This window comes from Erythrolamprus reginae, chromosome 10, assembly GCF_031021105.1.
Source record: "Erythrolamprus reginae isolate rEryReg1 chromosome 10, rEryReg1.hap1, whole genome shotgun sequence".
NCBI classification, from domain to species: Eukaryota; Metazoa; Chordata; class Lepidosauria; order Squamata; family Dipsadidae; genus Erythrolamprus; species Erythrolamprus reginae.
Genome location: NC_091959.1, coordinates 47,506,366 through 47,523,394, shown reverse-complemented (window position 1 = coordinate 47,523,394; position 17,029 = coordinate 47,506,366). Strand labels below are relative to the sequence as shown.

The window sequence follows — 17,029 nt, the reverse complement described above, 5'->3', positions numbered from 1 at the left end:
GATCCATACTTTCTTTTTCTCCACAATCATGAATTATGATGATGATACGAGAGCCCATCTTTAGGGAACTTCTGTGCTATTCTGTGCATCCTATTTTTGTGGTGTCTGGTTGAGTATTAAGTTGTTAGTTGTTGTTTCCTTGTGGCTGCGGAGTCCTTGAATCCTGAGTACCTGATAAGCTGGCGGTGAATCAGCCCTCCTGTTGGCTGACAGGCTTCGGTCATTTCCCTGGCTATTTTTGTACCTGCTCGGCCAGCAATCATGGCAGCTGTGAAATTGAATGTATGTCATCGTTCATTGCATTGGTCATGTTCTCTGCCCTCTTCTAGGATTGTTGCCCCTTTCAGACTGTAGTGGTAGAAACAGAACAGATGGCTGGAGCTTGCGAGTCACACATCAAGGGGTGAGTAGAAAAAGTGATTCTCCCCTTAACCCTGCCAATAAAACATCTTAGATCAACTTCCTAAGTCTCGCCCGCGAATCTCTTTCCATAAATTCTTGACCTAGATTCCCCCCTTTGGGGTTTTTTAAACCAGTGCAGTAAATAGAGATTTTTATTTTATTTTATTTTTTTTAATTTTAATTTATTTATTTATTCATTCATTCATTCATTCACTCACTCACTCACTCACTCACTCACTCACTCATTCATTCATTCATTCATTCATTCATTTGTCCAATACACAAATACATAGGAAGAAAAATAGACATGTGATAATATAAAAGAGGGTGAAAGTGAACTTAGAGGAGAGGATATATGAAAGGAAGAGAATATATAAGATAGGTGAAAGAAAGGAAAGACAATTGGACAGGGGACGAAAGGCACACCAGTGCACTTATGCACGCCCCTTACTGGCCTCTTAGGAACCTGGAGAGGTCAATCGTGGAGAGTCTAAGGGAGAAATGTTGGGGGTTAGGGGTTGACACAATTGAGTCCGGCAATGAGTTCCACGCTTCGATAACTCGATTGTTGAAATCATATTTTTTACAGTCAAGTTTGGAGCGGTTCGTATTAAGTTTGAATCTGTTGCGTGCTCTTGTGTTGTTGTGGTTGAAGCTGAAGTAGTCGCCGACAGGCAGGACGTCGCAGCATATGACCTTGTGGGCAATACTTAGATCTTGTTTAAGGCGTCTTAGTTCTAAACTTTCTAGGCCCAGGATTGAAAGTCTAGTCTCGTAGGGCATTCTGTTTCGAGTGGAGGAGTGAAGGGCTCTTCTGGTGAAGTATCTTTGGACATTTTTAAGGGTGTTGATGTCCGAGATGTGGTATGGGTTCCAGATAGATGAGCAAATAAAATCTAGTTGTAATTCACAAATCTCTCTGGGTTAATTACCAACGGGCATATTTTGCACTTTCAGAACGTCTCCAAGGTGACGGTGTCCTTGACCACGCACCTGCAGCTGTGTGTCTCAAACATCACCGATTGCTGCGTGGAGGCCCTCTGCGTGCTCCAAAGTTTGCAGGTCTCAGCATGTCAAGGGAGGAAAGTCGTGGCCCGGCTGTTAATCCAAGCGGAAATATATGCTAACACATCCTCAGGAAACCTAACCGGAAAAGTAGAAGGTATTGATTCCTTATGCCAGGGGTGGCGAACCTTTTATTCCTCTGGTATGTGCGCTCTCTGTCGCGTATGCACGAGTGCCCACACTCATAATTCAATGCATGGGGAGGATGAAAACAGCTTTCCCCACCCCTCTGGAGGCTCTCTGGAGGCCAGAAATGGACTGTTTCCCAACTTCTGGTGGGCCCAGTAGGCTCATAGGGTAAAAATGTCCCCCCTCATCTCCCCGGAGGCTCTCTGGAAACCAAAAACACCTTTCCGGGGCCTCTGTTTGATCAAACAAAGCCCTTAATGGCACTGGACCAGATTATCTATTTGGACTGGGACTCACTGCTCACAGTCGCTCATGCCCTCATCACCTCGAGGCTCGACTACTGTAACGCTCTCTACATGGGGCTACCTTTGAAGAGTGTTCGGAAACTTCAGATCGTGCAGAATGCAGCTGCGAGAGCAATCATGGGCTTCCCTACGTATGCCCATGTTACACCAACACTCCGCAGTCTGCATTGGTTCCGGTCACAATTCAAAGTGTTGGTTATGACCTATAAAGCCCTTCATGGCACCGGACCAGACTATCTCAGTGACCGCCTTCTGCTGCACGAATCCCAGCGACCAGTTAGGTCCCACAGAGTGGGTCTTCTCCTGGTCCCGTCAACGAAACAATGCCACTTGGCGGGACCCAGGAGAAGAGCCTTCTCTGTGGCAGCCCCGACCCTCTGGAACCAACTCCCCCCCGGAGATTAGAACTGCCCCTACCCTCCTTGCCTTTCGTAAGCTCCTTAAAACCCACCTCTGCCGCCAGGCATGGGGGAACTGAGATCCTCTTTCCCCCTAGGCCTTTACAATTTTATGCATGGTATGTCTGTACGTATGTTTGGTTTTATAATAAGGGTTTTTTAACTGTTTTAATATTGGATTGTTATATGCTGTTTTTATTACTGTTGTTAGCCACCCCGAGTCTACGGAGAGGGGCGGCATACAAATCCAATCAATCAATAACTAACTAACTAACTAACTAACTAACTAACTAACTAACTAACTAACTAACTAACTAACTAACTATCAGTTGGCCGGCACACACATATATGTTGGAGCTGAGCTAGGGCAACGGCTCACATGCCAGCAGCTATGACTCCATGTGCCACCTGTGACACCCTGCCATAGGTTCGCCATCACTACCTTATGCTGAATTTCATGGGCCTCACACGACAGCTAGGATTTGGATAAGTTGTGATTGTTTCAGCTTTGATTGCAACGTCTTGCCCCAGTAATATTCTTTCAAAAATGGTGTCTTGCATGAGTGGGAAAAAAAAGCTTTCTTCAACACGAATTTATATAATCAATCCGATCGAAGAGAATATTTGTCATTCACGGCTGAAATACGGGGTGCTTTCTGGGAGGTTGGTGGCTTTCCTGGAGACCTTTCGTGACCAAACTAGGTAACATCATCGGTGTTGGTAAAGGAGCAAACCCTGCTCCCTTACTAGCACAATCAGTCTGACAGAACACAATGTGTGTTGCTGTGCGGTGAACTATGAGGTCCGTTGTGGTCTCTGAGCTTTGTGATTTCCTTGCAGACATTTTAGAAACATAGAAACATAGAAGTCTGACGGCAGAAAAAGACCTCCTGGTCCATCTAGTCTGCCCTTATACTATTTCCTGTATTTTATCTTACAATGGATCTATGTTTATCCCAGGCATGTTTCAATTCAGTGACTGTGGATTGACCAACCACGTCTGCTGGAAGTTTGTTCCAAGGATCTACTACTCTTTCAGTGAAATAATATTTTCTCATGTTGCTTTTGATCTTTCCCGCAACTAACCTCAGATTGTGCCCCCTTGTTCTTGTGTTCACTTTCCTATTAAAAACACTTCCCTCCTGGACCTTATTTAACCCTTTAACATATTTAAATGTTTCGATCATGTCCCCCCTTTCCCTCCTGTCCTCCAGACTCTACAGATTGAGTTCATTAAGTCTTTCCTGATACGTTTTACGCTTAAGACCTTCCACCATTCTTGTAGCCCGTCTTTGGACCCATTCAATTTTGTCAATATCTTTTTGTAGGTGGGGTCTCCAGAACTGAACACAGTATTATTCCAAATGTGGTCTCACCAGCGCTCTATATAAGGGGATCACAATCTCCCTCTTCCTGCTTGTTATACCTCCAGCTATGCAGCCAAGCATCCTACTTGCTTTTCCTACCACCCAACCACACTGTTCACCCATTTTGAGACTGTCAGAAATCACTACCCCTAAATCCTTCTCTTCTGAAGTTTTTGCTAACACAGAACTGCCAATGCAATACTCAGATTAAGGATTACAGTATTACCAAACTAGGGCACATCATTAGTGATAGTAAGTGAGCAAACTCTACTCCCTTGGTACCTATGATGATACTTAGTTTGGTAATGAAACTGCAAGAAAATGAGCTCAAAGATCACGAAGGACCCACTTTATAATTGAATTATATGGCTGCCCAGCTCAGAAATTTCAACTGGAGTGTAAAACGAGTTTAGAAAGCAGTTTGGTTTCAATGAATGAGGTGACTGGGATTATCTGAACTTCATTTATTTAGAAATTCACGTCCCCCTTTAGATGTTTTCAGCATAATGTATGTGGTTTGCACACACATTTTGCATGTAAATAAGGAGGCTTTAATTGTTTATTTTATTTATTTATTTTGTCCAATACACAGTGAGGGTTTCAGTGGGTATATATCTATATACCCATAGTAAAATACATGATGAAGGTTATAGAGGAGATACTCATAGTAAAATATATCTAAGAAAGAATAGAAAAGAAGGTATAGGAATAGAACATATCAATGAAAGAATAGAAGAAGAGGTATAGGAATAGAAGAAAGGTATAGGAGATATAGGAGAGCAATAGGACAGGGGACGGAAGGCACTCTAGTGCACTTGTACTCGCCCCTTACTGACCTCTTAGGAATCTGGAGAGGTCAACCGTAGATAATCTAAGGGTAAAGTGTGGGGGGTTTGGGGATGACACTATGGAGTCCGGTAATGAGTTCCACGCTTCGACAACTCGGTTACTGAAGTCATATTTTTTACAGTCAAGTTTGGAGCGGTTAATAGTAAGTTCAAATCTGTTGTGTGCTCTTGTGTTGTTGTGGCTGAAGCTGAAGTAGTCGCCGACAGGCAGGACGTTGCAGCATACGATCTTGTGGGCCATACTTAGATCTTGTTCAAGGCGTCTTAGAAGGCGTTGGAAGGAAAAAAGCCTCTCTTGAAATTAACCCAACAGTTTTCTCAACCTTTTTTCTTCTTTAGCAGAGAACGCAACGATGATCCCCAATCAGGTGTTTCACCCCTTGGGCTCCTGTCCCTGCAACCTCACGGCGGGAGCTTGTGACATTCAGTGCTGTTGTGATGAGGTACTAATCCTGCCTTTCATTCTAAACCTTGCTCGAGGGTGCTGGCATTTCCGAAATTCTGGCCCACCTCTTTATCTGCAGGTAGTTCTTTGAGAAGCTCTTTGACCCAAATGATTTAATAATAGATTTCACGAAAAGAGCTGGTTGTTGAAAAATATTGGCATGAGCTTTCTAGAGTTACTCAGTTGTATCTGATTCCAGCTCTGCGTTTCCCCCCAGGACTGTACCTTGGAGATGAAGCAGCTTTTTCAGGGCTCCTGTTTTGAAGGGGTGTTCGGTGGCAATGTCAATCCACCTTTCAACCAGCTCTGCTCTGTCAAACCCGGAATCTTGGCCTCCGACTGGTTTCCTTTCCTATGTGTGCAGTCTCCCCTTAATAATTCCCCTTTCCTCGGATACTTCTATGATGGTTCTATGTAAGTATTGAAACTAGAAACATAGAAGTCTGACGGCAGAAAAAGACCTCATGGTCCATCTCGTCTGCCCTTATACTATTTTCTGCATTTTATCTTAGGATGGATATATGTTTATCCCAGGCATGTTTCAATTCAGTTACTGTGGATTTATCTACCACGTCTGCTGGAAGTTTGTTCCAAGGATCTACTACTCTTTCAGTAAAATAATATTTTCTCATGTTGCTTTTGATCTTTCCCCCAACTAACTTCAGATTGTGTCCCCTTGTTCTTGTGTTCACTTTCCTATTAAAAACACTTCCCTCCTGAACCTTATTTAACCCTTTAATATATTTAAATGTTTCGATCATGTCCCCCCTTTTCCTTCTGTCCTCCAGACTATTTCCTTCTGTCCTCCAGACTATACAGATTGAGTTCATTAAGTCTACTTAACTACTCAGATGTTTAACGGTGAGGAATTGTGAAACAAGCACTAGATAAGAAGCACTAGATATTTCTGTAGGACAGTGATTCTCAAACCTCGGCTGCTGGAAGAGGAGTGGACTTCCAACTCCCAGAATTCCCCATGTGGCTAGGGAATTCTGGGAGCCGTGGTCCACCCGTCTTCAAGGGGACAAGGTTGGGACAAAGATTTCAGTGCTTCTGGAAACACAGTTTATATAATTTTGTATCTATTCATGGCACCGGACCAGATTATCTCAGGGACCGCCTTCTGCCGCACGAATCCCAGCGACCAGTTAGGTCCCACAGAGTGGGGCTTCTCCGAGTCCCGTCAACTAAACAATGTCGCTTGGCGGGACCCAGGGGAAGAGCCTTTTCTGTGGCGGCCCCGGCCCTTTGGAACCAACTCCCCCAAGAAATTAGAATTGCCCCCACCTTTCTTGCCTTTCGTAAGCTTCTAAAAACCCACCTCTGTTGCCAGGCGTGGGGGAACTGAGATATTCTTTCCCCCTAGGCCTTACAATTTACGCATGGTATGTTTGTATGTATGTTTGGTTTTATAATAAGGTTTTTTTTAGTTATTTTAGTATTGGATTGTTACGTGCTGTTTTTTATCACGGTTGTTAGCCGCCCGGAGTCTGCAGAGAGGGGCGGCATACAAATCCAACAAATAAATAAATAAATAATTCAGAAGTTTGCCTTCATTTTGAAATGGTGATTTCAGAACTGGCGGTGTTTGGATTTCTCAAGGATGTGGTGCAAATTGGACTGAGGTTGCAAAATACTGTAAACCCCACCCATCCACCCCCCAAAAATAAAAATAAAAATAACACTTTCAGAACAACTGTTTCTAGATTACACAAATCAATTCAAAACCCAGGAAACGTGTGTTTGGTCTGAATAATTATTGTCCTATGATTTCACCTTGCAGAACAGATGGACTACTGATTCACCCTTTATACAGTGTTCCCTCGATTTTCACGGGTTCGAACTTCGCGAATAGCCTATACCACGTTTTTTTAAAAAATGTTAATTAAAAAAATACTTTGCGGGTTTTTCCTATACCACGGTTTTTCCCGCCCGATTACGTCATACGTCATCGCCAAACTAATAATTTTTGCAAATAAATAACCGAAAAAATTAATTATTGTTAATAAATAAATATGTTTATAAGTATCAGGATCACTAAGTGTCTTATTCAATGGTGAGTACCTGTAATAATGGTGAGTAAATGGTTGCTAAAGGAATGGGAAATGGTAATTTAGGGGTTTAAAGTGTTAAGGGAAGGCTTGGGATACTGTCCATAGCCAAAAATGGTGTATTTACTTCCGCATCTCTACTTCGCGGAAATTCGACTTTCATGGGCGGTCTCGGAACGCATCCCCCACGAAAGCTGAGGGAATACTGTACAGTAGTCCCTCACCTATCGCTGGTGTTACGTTCCAGACCTGGCCGCGATAGGTGAAATCCGCGATGGGGAATTTATCGACTGATAGTACTTATTTAAGTATTTATATTGTAATTGTTTGGTAAGTTTTCATTGTTTTAAGTGTTTATAAACCCTTCCCACACAGTATTTATTTTAGATACAGTATTTAAATACAGTATTTACAATTTTAGATATTTTTTTGGGGGGGGGGAAACCTGCCGATCGAGTTCGGCTGGCTGTTTAAATCTGCCGATCGACTTCCTCAGAAACCCGCGATGAAGTGAAGCCGCAGTAGGTGAAGCGCGGTATAGCGAGGGACTACTGTATATGCATTTATATTTTAGGCATATTTTATATTCCTGTCTCTAAGTGTGAGGCAAAGCGTTCTTCCTGTTTCAGTCTTTTCCCCAAGGCGATAATGATGATGATGATGTCAAAATGAATGTGTAGTTCCTGCTTTTAATTTGGGAAATACAACCATGGTTCTTACACGGTGCCTCCTTAAAATGACAGCAGAATGGTTAGACTTCAGTTTGCATTGTATTTGTCTGTCTGGGAATCCCCACATCTATCGTACAAACAGATGATAGATTTATCACATTTATTTGCAGTTCTCCATCCCGGGTGTCTTCCTTTAAGCTTCCGTTGCAAACCGCCCCACGAAAGCTGTCAAATGGTTACAAACAAGGAGATCCCATCCTGACTGTTCAAAATGACTATTTTACAGTTCCACAGGTAAAGACAACTCTGGTTCTATACACACACACACACATTGTACATTAAAGAGGGGAAAGGGAGAATAAATAGAAAATAAACCCTATTTTTCTCGTCTCCTCCAGCCATTCATAGCTGGCAGCTGTGCAAGAAACGCCCCCGTTTCCTTCCTTCGGGATATCGAAGTCGAATGCTCGGCTACGTGCAAGGAAGGAGGAAACTTCGTGTCAAACATCGCGATAAATGGCGGTGTTGGAGGTACGGCGGCTTGGATTGCCAGTGAGAGATCTGTGGTCTTGCAATTTTTGTTTTTAAATGCAAGTGCCTAATTCTGCTCTTGTGGTTCCCCTTCACTCAAAATAATCCCAGCGACGGGTCAGGTCCCACAGAGTCGGTCTTCTCTGGGTTCCGTCGACGAAACAATGTCATCTGGTGGGACCCAAGGGAAGAGCCTTCTCTCTGGCGGCCCCGACCCTCTGGAATCAACTCAATGTGGTTTGGATTGCCAGTGAGTGATCTGCAGGGTGTCTAGCAAATCTGGAAAACGGGGAAATCAGGGAATTATCAGTGAAATCGGCAGTTCAGGAAATATCAGGGAATTTGTGAAAAAAACGGAATAAATCAGGGGAAAAACTGTATAAAAATGTTTAAAAGTCAGGTAAAAATCATGTAAAAAACAACATTAGATCGCACTGCCTGGTAGAGTCAAGCAAAAATGAGCCTAACTGTGGTAACAACTTGACTGTTACACCAACATTCTGCAGTCTGCATTGGTTGCTGATCAATTTCCGGTCACAATTCAGTGTTGGTTATGACCTATAAAGCCCTTCATGGCATCGGTCCAGAATATCTCCGGGACCGCCTTCTGCTGCACGAATCCCAGCGACTGATTAGGTCCCACAGAGTCGGCCTTCTCCGGGTCCCGTCGACTAAACAATGTCATTTGTCAGGCCCCAGAGGAAGAGCCTTCCCTGTGGCGGCCCCGAATCTCTGGAACCAGCTCCCCCCAGAGATTAGAACTGCCCCTACCCTCCTTGCCTTTCGTAAACTTCTCAAAACCCACCTTTGTCGTCAGGCATGGGGGAACTGAGATATCTCCCCTGGGCCTATACAATTTATGTATGGTATGTTTTACGTATCTCTGCTTAATAATGGGGTTTTTAAAATATTTTAAATTGTAAATTATTAGATTTGTTATGAACTGTTTGATTGTGCTGTGAACCGCCCCGAGTCTACGGAGAGGGGCGGCATACAAATCTAATTAATAATAATAATAATAATAATAATAATAATAATAACAACAACAACAACTTGTTTCCTCGGCTACTGATATTTCTCCACGGCTGAGCCATTTTGTATGACGTCATCTACAACTGCGCCTTAACCATATTGCAAGTTACAGGGAAATGTCAGGGAATTTCAAAATGCTTTCCCCCTGGACACCCTAGATCTATGGTCTTTCAATTTTTTTTTAATGCAAGTGCCTAATTCTGCTCTTGTGGTTCCCCTCCGCCCAAAATAAGACCAATACCAAGTGTTAATACAAGGAGCCCTTGACTTACATCAGTTTGCTTAGTGACCATAATGAGTTACGACGGCATTGGAAAAAAATGAGTTGGGACTCTTTTTCACACTTACAACCATTGCAGCACCCCCTGCAATGGTCACGGGATCAAAATTCCGAGGCTTGGTGACTGACTCATATTTATGATGGTCGCGGTGACCTCAACTCATGTTATCCCCTTTTGATTCCATGGGAAGTCAGAGTTATTTAACAAACCTGTTATTAACAACTGCAGGGATTCACTTAACAAATGGGTCGAGAAAGCTCGTAAAATGGTGCAAAACTCACTGAACAAATGTCTCTCTGAATGACAGAAACTTGGGGCTCAGCTGCAGCCGTTAAGTCGAGGACTACCCCTGTATTAGATCTTCCATTGTAATTTTGCCTTTAATCTCTTTTTTCTTTTCCAGATAACATCACACCAGAAGTCACTTATGAGGAGAGACGTTCTACCCCGCTTCCTTGTGCTGGGAAAGGTGAACTGAGCGAGGGTTTTTTTTAATACGTAGTTAAAACCCGTCTGTCAAAGTATGTAGATTTAATAGCTGTAAGCTGATGAGAGGTTGTAAGCGAAGGCAGCCGGAAGGCAGCAGCGTTACTGCCACTTTAAGAAGCTGAGCTGTCTATATAATTTAATTTAACTTAGTTTAATTTATTTCACTTCTATGCCGCCCAATCCCAATGGGGCTCAGGGCGGCTTACAACCATAAATATTTCAATAAACAAGCCAAATAATTAGTAACAAGAACAGTATTAGAGTGTGTTTCCCCTTATTTTGCATGATTTTCAATACAAAGAATGGATGGAAAAAGAATTAGATTTTTTTTTAAATTTAAATAACAATACAGATACTTCCCCACAAAACTTATGGGACACAACTAAAGCATATATTCACAGACTGGCCATATCTTATGTCGCAAGAAAGAACAAAGAGAAGAAAAATCAACTCCAAAAATTACAAACAGAACTACAAAATCTAGAAGTACCATCACAGAGCAGTCAGAGTGAAGACGAAATTTTTTTTAAAAAGGGAACTAATTAGACATAAAATAAATTTAATAGAACAAGAACAACTGGCAGAAAAAAATTAAGCAGGCTAAACAGGAATATTTTGAACACGCTAATAAACCAGGCCGATGGTTAGCATATAAATTAAGGAATCAAAAAGAGTCCAGAATAATTAAAAAACTAGAAGACAGTAAAGGTATATGTAGACATCAAACTGTCGAGAAAAAAGAGATAGCGTTAGAATTTTATAAAAACTTATACCACGAAGAAGACATAAATGAGAATAACAGAGTGTGTTTCCCTTCTCATGTTCTCTCTCCTCTATATTCTCATTGCTCTTCTCTGCGTATCAGTAGCTGGATGATAAGGTATTGATAACCGCGTGGAAGTTTGCATATATTTAGCTGTATATAAAACCACTATTAATTATCTAAAGGCTGTGTGTGCTGTGTTTTTGCTCCTGGGGTTTATCTCACAATACTAATCAAACTGCCTAAACTCTGACACTGTCTTTTGAAAAGGTTTCATTAAAAAAACCTGCCCATCTGGGTGAGATCATCCAAGGGCATGGGGTGAGGTATCATCAATATGCCGATGATACCCAGCTGTACATCTCCACCCCATGTCCAGTCAACGAAGCAGTGGAAGTGATGTGCCGGTGCCTGGAGGCTGTTGTGGCCTGGATGGGTGTCAACAAACTCAAACTCAACCCAGACAAGACGGAGTGGCTGTGGGTCTTGCCTCCCAAGGACAACTCCATCTGTCCGTCCATTACCCTGGGGGGAGAATCATTGACCCCCTCAGAGAGGGTTCACAACTTGGGCGTCCTCCTTGATCCACAGCTCACATTAGAGAAACACCTTTCAGCTGTGGCGAGGGGGGCGTTTGCCCAGGTTCGCCTGGTGCACCAGTTGCGGCCCTATTTAGACCGGGAGTCACTGCTCACAGTCACTCATGCCCTCATCACCTCGAGGCTCGACTACTGTAATGCTCTCTACATGGGGCTACCTTTGAAGAGTGTTCGGAAACTTCAGATCGTGCAGAATGCAGCTGCGAGAGCAATCATGGGCTTTCCCAAATATGCCCATGTTACACCAACAACGATCAGTTTCCGGTCACAATTCAAAGTGTTGGTTATGACCTATAAAGCCCTTCAGATTATCTCAGGGACCGCCTTCTGCTGCACGAATCCCAGCGACCAGTTAGGTCCCACAGAGTGGGTCTTCTCCGGGTCCCGTCAACTAAACAATGCCGCTTGGCGGGACCCAGGGGAAGAGCCTTCTCTGTGGCAGCCCCGGCCCTCTGGAAAAAAACTCCCCCCCCGAGATTAGAATTCCCCTCTCCTCCTTGCCTTTCGTAAGCTACTTAAAACCCACCTCTGCCGCCAGGCATGGGGGAATTGAGATGCTCTTTCCCCCTAGGCCTTTACCATTTCATGTATGGTATGTCTGTATGTATGTTTGGGTTTTTTTTTTATATTAATGGGCTTTTAACTGTTTTTAGTATTTATTGGATTATTATTATATGCTGTTTTATTACTGTTGTTAGCCGCCCCGAGTCTCCCGAGAGGGGCGGCATACAAATCCAATAAATAAATAAATAAATAAATAAATCTATGACCAGGAACCTATACGAGAGCTTTCCTTTTGTTCAGAATGCAGAAACGTGACCTTTGCCGAAGATTACACCGTTGTATGGGAAGGCAGAAGAATAAAAGAACTGAGGGTCAAAGTCCTTTATGGAGAAATGTGTCCAGAAGGTAATTTTGATTTCTATGCTAGGACTCAGGGCGTCTTACAACAATAAAAACAATAACATTGGCCCTGAACCATCCTTGCCTTTCGTCCATAAAGAATGATACCCCAAAACTATAGAAACATAGAAACATAGAAGTTTGACGGCAGAAAAAGACCTCATGGTCCATCTCGTCTGCCCTTATACTATTTCCTGTATTTTATTTTACAATGGATATTTGTTTATCCCAGGCATGTTTAAATTCAGTTACTGTGGATTGACCAACCACGTCTGCTGGAAGTTTGTTCCAAGGATCTACTCTTTCAGTCAAATAATATTTTCTCACGTTGCTTCTGATCTTTCCCCCAACTAACTTCAGATTGTGTCCCCTTGTCCTTGTGTTCACTTTCCTATTAAAAACACTTCCCTCCTGAACCTTATTTAACCCTTTGACATATTTAAATGTTTCGATCATGTCCCCCCTTTTCCTTCTGTCCTCCAGACTAGACAGATTGAGTTCATTGAGTCTTTCCTGATACGTTTTATGCTTAAGACCTTCCACCACTATTCAACTTGAAGGTGTTTAACTACGAACACAGAAGCAGACAAGGGCATTTCATGGAAAATGCCCTAAAAACCTAACGTAATATATCTTGGATTCCTAATGCACTCTGCCATAAAGGGTTTTTCTTTTTTTTATGATTGGCTTAGTTTGGATTTTGCCTTGTTCTGATGCACAAACCTAGGGATGACGGTCGAAGAAACCCTGGTTAAAGCAACCCAGCTAAGTCTTCTCAAATTATTTGGATAAAAGTGTCAAACATAACCTCTGTCTCTCTGGTTGACATTTGTCCATTTCCCATTTTTGTCTTCTCTAGAAACGATAACACAGACATTCACACTCACGTTTGTGAGCGCCGGCGCAACAAGCATGGAGGAATTTTCGGGGAACCCAGGTGGGTGAAGTGACTTTTGGGTGAGGAAGACCCTCCGTGGCATATTGATGGTCAGCAGTGGTGATGCTTCGGTTTATTTTTGATCATATGATCGTGGCATTTGGGAGCTCGATTATTTAGCTGACCCCTAATGGTTTGGGTGATACCCAGAGAAACCCACCCTTTCCGTTGACACGCAGCCGAGAGTTTCTTTGAGTGTGGGCTGCTTACTAGGTTGACCTGTTCTTCTAGGTCAGTGATGGCGAACCTTTTTTTCCTTGGGTGCCAAAAGAACATTCATAAGTGCCCCCACTCATAATTCAATGCCTGGGGAGGGCAAAAACAGCTTCCCCTGCCCCCTGGAGGCCCTCTGGAGGCTGGAAACAGCCTGTTTCCCACCTTCTGGTGGGCCCAGTAGGCTCGTGTTTTGACCTCCCCAGGCTCCAAAGGCTTCCCTGGAGCCAGGGGAGGGTAGAAACATCCCAGGGACAGTGTGCATAAAATTTTACTTTTGAGAGACTATTAGCTCTAGCAAGACCAGTCTCTTATATTTTGCAGTATTGCTTAACTGGGTGTATTCGAAGCCTGCGAAATCTTCTTTTGTTTACCTAGGTTACCAGCTTGGGAAGCCAGTTAGAGCCGCCAACCTGACTTCGTCGGCTCCTGTTACCACTCTAAAACTTTGGAAGCCAGGTAGTCCCTAACATATGTTATACAATTGCAAGAACAAAATGACCTCCGACGTTCATTTCGCGCTGCAATGTTCCTTTGGGGCTTCGCTCATACAGTGATACCTTGTCATACAGTGATACCTTGTCTTAAGGTGAAAAGTTTGTAAGACGAAATAATGTTTCCCATAGGAATCAATGGAAAAGCGATTAATGCGTGCAAGCCCAAAATTCACCCCTTTTGCCAGCCGAAGCGCCCGTTTTTGCGCTGCTGGGATTCCCCTGAGGCTCCCCTCCATAGGAAACCCCACCTCCATGTTTTTGCGATGCTGCAGGGGAATCACAGAATTGCAAGAACGAGCGCTTCGCTGGCAATGGAAGTCCGGAGGTGGGGTTACCTAGCGAAGGAAGCATCAGTGAAATCGCAGCATCGCAAAAACACCAAAGTCCTTGAAAACCCACCTCTGTATTTTTGCAATGCTGCGATTTCACTGAGGCTCCCCTCGCTGGGAAACCCCACCTCCGGACTTCCGTTGCCAGCGAAGCACCCATTTTTGTGCTGCTGGTATTCCCCTGCAGCATCACAAAAACACGGAAGTCTGGAGGTGGGGTTTCCCATGGAGGGGAGCCTCAGTGGAATCCCAGCAGCGCAAAAACGGGTGCTTTGCTGGCAACGGAAGTCCGGAGGTGGGGTTTCCCAGCGGCAGCGGTGGGTTTGTAAGGTGAAAATAGTTTGTAAGAAGAGTCAAAAAAATCTTAAACCCCGGGTTTGTATCTCGAAAAGTTTGTATCACGAGGCGTTTGTAACACGAGGTATCACTGTATTTCTGTGCAGGAGGGGGGTAAAAGTGTTGGTTATCACCTTTAAAGCCCTAAATGGCTCAGGGTCAAACTATTTACAGGACTTCCTACTTCATTGTGGCCAGTAAGGGCCCACAGAATCGGCTTTCTCCAGGTCCCATCCCCCAAACGATGTTGGTTGGCGGGAGAAGAGCCTTCTCTGTGGCGGCTCCGACCCTATGGAATCTCCTCCCTACCGATCTTCCGGAAAGCCGTTAAGACCTGGCTTTTCCGGCAGGCCTGGAATTAGATTGACTGCTCTGTGTGCGTGGTACTTTTAACGTTATTATTTATTGTTATTATTGATTTTATTATGTATTTGTGATTGTATTTTAATATTATTGTATTTATCGCATTTGTTAGCCGCTCTGAGTCCGCTTTGGAGTGAGTGGCATATAAATACAATAAATAAAACTAAATAAGTGATTGGAATTGTATTTGATTAAATGAAACTTACAAATTTATTCCATGCTTATTTTACCCGTGGCAAATATAGTGTTTCCTATCCTTAGGAACTAGAACAAAACTTACGAATATTATTTTGCATGTTTGCTTTTTTGTGAAAGGCTCCAGCGAAACAATATCAAGTGTAATTTTAAAAATCTTTCCTTAAGAGAATTTTAATTCTCAAGTAGAGCTGTACGCTAGTTGCTCCTTCGTCACTTCCCTTTGATTCGCTTGATGTCTGAAAAAGAGAAAAAGTCCATTTGTTTTTACACTGTGTCCTGTGAGCCGCCCTGAGTTTTCGGAGAAGGGCGGCATACAAATTAAAATAAAATAACATAACATAACATAACATAACATAACATATAATAAATAAAATAAATAAAATAAAATAAAATAAATAAAATAAAATAAAATAAATAAATAAATAAAATAAAATAAAATAGTGAAGTAAAATAAAATATAATAAATAAAATAAAATATTAAAAAATAAAATAAAATAAATAAATGAATAAATTTCTAAAGCCTTCTGTTTAAATGCTAGAACAGCGCCACGTGAGTTTGAAAAAAAAAACATTTCTCAACCAGATGTATCTCCATTAATAGTTGGCGAGAATTTGTGTTCATCGGGAAACCTGACCCCCCTTTTGTTCGGATTCGGTTCCATTTCCGGATGCGTTATGGAAGTCAGCCTTGCAGACAACTGCACGCAGCTGAGGTGAGATGGAATTGGTTTCTTCTTAATTTTAAAAAGGGGGAAGACATCCTAATTTTACACTGACTATAAAGGAAGCTGTGAGAAATCCACGCTGATTTCTGAAATGAACGAATTGTTCATTTGTGCATCGCATGCCCGTTTCTTTGCAGAGAGGATGTTGCTGCAAGACTGAATTCCTTGGTGCAAGTGAGCCACGTTGGCAAAAGAGGCAACGCCCGTAAAAACATCTCCGATGATTGGGTGGAAGTCCTCCGTGAGTAAGACAGTTTAGAACCCGCCAGTTAATGGTCGGTTTTTACTTTGTGTTTAAAAGCATTCAGATTCCTTGTGTCTCCAATCACACTTGGCCTATAAAGAATTCTATTCCATCCCATGTTTTCTATTCTATTCTAATTCTATTTTAATTCCATTCCATCTTTTATTTTATTTTCTATTCTATTCTATTTTAATTTCATTCCATTCCATCTTTTATTTTATTTTCTATTCTATTTTAATTCCATTTCATCTTTTATTTTCTATTCTATTTTAATTCCATTCCACTCCATCTTTTATTTTCTATTATTTTCTATTCTATTTTAATTCCATTCCACTCCATCTTTTATTTTCTATTCTATTCTATTCTATTTTAATTCCATTCCATTCCATCTTTTATTTTATTTTCTATTCTATTCTATTTTAATTCCATTCCATTCCATCCTTTATTTTATTTTCTATTCTATTTGATTCGATTTCACTCCATATTTTCCATTCTATTCCATTCCATATTTTCCATCCCATGCCATTCCATTCCCCCCTCCTCAGCCTATACCTTTTGGCTGCTTACAGGTTTAAATCCCTCTTCCAGTACAAACACAAGTGAGGGGATCTTAAGAGGAATCTGCCCTGATGTTCCTGCCCACCTGAACATTCAGATCATCACCGCTGACGTGGGCGCAATGGAAGGAATCCCTCAAGAAGAGATACTTGGGGTGCAGATCAGGTGTGTACCATCTTACTCACATTTGTCAAACTCAGGTCTGTCTATGGTCCTCAACGGTTTGGCAGTCAGAAAGTTCATTTCATCCCAAGGAGGAATGAAAATCTCACTGAATTCTATGACAGGCCCATATCACACAAGGTGAGATCTAGCATCATGGCTTTTTATATTTGATGCCATTCAGGATG

General features: G+C 42.4%; 1 protein-coding gene across 4 annotated transcripts in view; it reads left to right on the top strand.

The window, feature by feature from the left end:
- The window catches only part of TCTN2 (tectonic family member 2), a 29,598-nt gene that overhangs the window by 7,721 nt on the left and 4,848 nt on the right, over positions 1–17,029 (top strand). For 2 of the 4 annotated variants that reach the window (XM_070763152.1, XM_070763150.1), the window contains exons 3-15: positions 330–403; positions 1,360–1,564; positions 4,857–4,957; positions 5,177–5,373; positions 7,852–7,975; positions 8,080–8,212; positions 9,929–9,994; positions 12,181–12,285; positions 13,139–13,216; positions 13,808–13,888; positions 15,754–15,865; positions 16,015–16,118; positions 16,691–16,844. In XM_070763152.1, coding sequence (XP_070619253.1) covers positions 330–403; positions 1,360–1,564; positions 4,857–4,957; positions 5,177–5,373; positions 7,852–7,975; positions 8,080–8,212; positions 9,929–9,994; positions 12,181–12,285; positions 13,139–13,216; positions 13,808–13,888; positions 15,754–15,865; positions 16,015–16,118; positions 16,691–16,844 — 1,534 coding nt within the window. Of the gene's footprint in view, positions 1–329; positions 404–1,359; positions 1,565–4,853; positions 4,958–5,176; positions 5,374–7,851; positions 7,976–8,079; positions 8,213–9,928; positions 9,995–12,180; positions 12,286–13,138; positions 13,217–13,807; positions 13,889–15,753; positions 15,866–16,014; positions 16,119–16,690; positions 16,845–17,029 lie in introns of all 4 variants that reach the window. The other 2 variants (XM_070763151.1, XM_070763148.1) reach the window with 1 other exon arrangement.